Source organism: Gracilinanus agilis, unplaced genomic scaffold (assembly GCF_016433145.1).
Source record: "Gracilinanus agilis isolate LMUSP501 unplaced genomic scaffold, AgileGrace unplaced_scaffold19109, whole genome shotgun sequence".
In the NCBI taxonomy this organism is placed as follows: Eukaryota; Metazoa; Chordata; class Mammalia; order Didelphimorphia; family Didelphidae; genus Gracilinanus; species Gracilinanus agilis.
In genome coordinates, this window is record NW_025350371.1 from 1246 (window position 1) to 4174 (window position 2929).

Consider the following 2929-nt stretch of genomic DNA (forward strand, 5'->3'; position numbering starts at 1 on the left):
AGCCCCAGCACCCCCTCAGGCTTGGCAGGGGCCGCCCTTTTTCACATGGACTCTGGGGTGACAGCTTCTTTGAGGGGGACCATTAGATACCTCACCACAAATGTCAGGACTCCCACAACCAAATCTCTATCCCCAAGGCATCCTGGGAGTTGTAGTCTCCCTCCCTCAATATCCCATCCCCAGGGATCTGGGGAGGGCCCTCTAACCTAGGGTCGAAGTGGTCAGGCGGTCCCCACCTGTCACTTCAGCTGTCCTGGTCCTTAAAGCAAGGCGAGCCACTTTTGCCCATGTGGGCCTCAGTTTCTTTTTTTTGGTTAAATGAGGGAGCTGGATTCGATGAGCCAAGCCCTTTCCAGGTCTGCCATGCCAGGTGTTTCTCCTACTCTCTTCTAGCACTAACATTCTGTTTTCTAAGGTTCTACATCCTCACATTCCATGTTCTAAGTCCCTTCAGGTCTGGGGACCCTTAGCCCCATCTCTACTTGAAGCCCAGACGTCCCCAGGCTTAAGCCATGGAGAAGCCTCCACCTCCTAGGCTTCCTTTCTTGGGGCTCCCCTCCCCCAAGGGGCCTGTGGGAGCGGGGAGCAGGCCCCCCCACTTCCCAGGGGAATGTCTTCCATCCCAGGCCAGAGCCTGGCACCCCAGCCTGAGAAGGGAGAAGAGGAGCCAGGGAAGGCTGGGCAGGGTGAGGGAGCGGGGGGCCTGGGGGACCTGTAGGAACCCAACGTATTGGGGATAGCAAAAGAGCAAATGACTCCACCTTCTGCCCTTCCTTCCCTCCCTCCCCCTCCCTCCTTCCCCAGCCCTCTGCAGCCGCACAGTCAGTCAGTCAGTCGCTGCCGTCCAGCCAGAGAGGTGGGGAGCAGAGCGGGCTAGTTGCTGTGCAGCATGGCAGCAGCCTGAGGCCCTCTGGGCCCCTCGCCCCGGCCCCCTCAGCACCCAGAGGGATCCCCTCCTCCCCAGCCCGAAGCTGGACCACGGGCCCCGGGATAGCCTCCTCCTCGCCCCACCTTGGGACTCGCTGCTCCAGACGGGAGCCGGAGGCCAGCCGAGGTGAGCTCCCTCCCTGGCACTGCCACTGCCCCCCTCTCCGGCCCACCATCCTGGTGGCCGGGTCCCTCCTGGGCCAGAGGCCGGCCAGGCTCTCGGGGGTCTGCTGTCCCTTCTGCTGCCACCCCCCACACTGTGCCCAGACGGGCACCAGGCTGAGAGGGCGGCCGTGCGCTGCCTGGCCCTTTCCCTCTCTCTGCCACCTGCCTGGCGCCCCTGCTCCTGCCCCGGGGAGTCTGACTGCAGGGCGGGATGAGGTGCCGGGGGGCCTCCGTCCCGCTTCCCCTCATCCCCATCCCCTCTGCCCAGATGGGGCACCCGGGAGAGGTGGGGGAGGAAGGTGAGAACATGGGAAATTCCCGGAGCGCAGCAAGATTATCTTCAGCCCGGAGTCCGTTTTTCTCTCGTGCTCCCCACAAACCACCACCTGAAAGCAGAAACAAACAAAAAATCCTCAAATCCACCCACACCAAGAAACGGTTGGGACAGGGCTGGGGGGAGGGGAAGGGGGAGGAGGTCTTTCCCTGTCTGGGAGGGACTTACAGGGCTGGAGTCAGATCCCTGGGCTGCTGGGGCTGGAGCTCACTCTCTGCCAAGGTGGGGACCTGGGGGGCTGGCCTAGGGCTCTGGCCTGTCTCTCTCTCCCCTTTGCCACCCACTTGGGCCGGGAGCCAGGGCTGGGGGAAGGGAGGACCTGTGGGTGCTCCCAGGAGCAGGAGATCAGGAGGCATTTCTTCTCCATCTCTCTCTTCCTTTTCTAGTCCAGAGGCAGAAGGTTTCCTCGGCCGAGGGCCCAGAGGAGGAGGAGGAGGAGGAGGAGGAGGAAGGAAGGATGAGTGAGGAGCAGGACCTTTCCGAGGTAGAGCTGAGCCCCGTGGGCTCCGAAGACCCCCGGTGCCTGTCCCCCGGAGGCCCCTCCATGGGGCCCGACGGCTCGGCCCTCCACGCCAGCCCCGGGCCCGGGGAGCTGGGCAAGGTCAAGAAGGAGCAGCAGGACTCGGAGGTGGACGACGACAAGTTTCCCGTGTGCATCCGCGAGGCTGTCAGCCAGGTGCTCAGCGGCTACGACTGGACCCTGGTGCCCATGCCCGTGCGGGTCAACGGCAGCAGCAAGAGCAAGCCTCACGTGAAGCGGCCCATGAACGCCTTCATGGTGTGGGCGCAGGCTGCCCGCAGGAAGCTGGCCGACCAGTACCCGCACCTCCACAACGCCGAGCTCAGCAAGACCCTGGGGAAGCTGTGGAGGTGAGTGCCTCCCTTCCACCCGCGCGCTCGGGAACTTAGAAGTCCTCTTGTTCCCCGGGAGGAAGGGGGGAAGGGAGGCCCCAGAAAGGAAAGGACTTGCCCAAGGACTCTCCGGTGGCGGAGGCAGACCTTGAGCCCGCGTCCTCTGACCCCAGAGTCAGTGCTCTTCTAGCCCGTGGCTAGAAAATAGGGGGGCCTTCTTGGCCACATGGACATTGACTTGCTCCCCAATATTCGAATCCAGAACCTCTTTCATAGCTTCCCCCTCCAAGGCTAGAGTGGGTGAGGCGGGCGGTGCCCTCTGGTGGTTGGTATTCTGTTGGGGGTGGTGGGGAGGCGACGGGGCGCTGAGCTTGGGTTGGCTTGGCTTGGCTTGGGGACCATGGGCCGATCCACCGCCTGCCACATCCTAGAACTTCACGTGGGAGGGTCCTCCAAAACCAATGAGGAGGAAACTGAGTCCTCAGAGCCGATGTTCCCCGATTGTGCCAGCTTTCAGCCATGAGGGCAGAATGAGGCTGGGGGTGCGGGAGGTAGAGAATGGGAGGCCCAGCTCTGCTGTGCGCTAGCTGTGGGACATCGACCGGCAGCTTAACCTCAGGCTTGGGGGGCTCTCAGTTTCCTCCCTTGTAA

General features: G+C 63.1%; 1 protein-coding gene across 1 annotated transcript; it reads left to right on the forward strand.

Moving 5' to 3' along the window:
- Positions 1 to 804: 804 nt before the first annotated feature.
- Positions 805 to 2300, forward strand: LOC123254286 (transcription factor SOX-10-like; the record flags this gene model as incomplete). The annotated part of the gene is made up of 2 exons (XM_044683331.1): positions 805 to 1054; positions 1813 to 2300. Coding segments are annotated over 2 exons (738 nt in total), but the record flags the coding sequence as incomplete, so codon positions are not given.
- Positions 2301 to 2929: the final 629 nt, after the last annotated feature.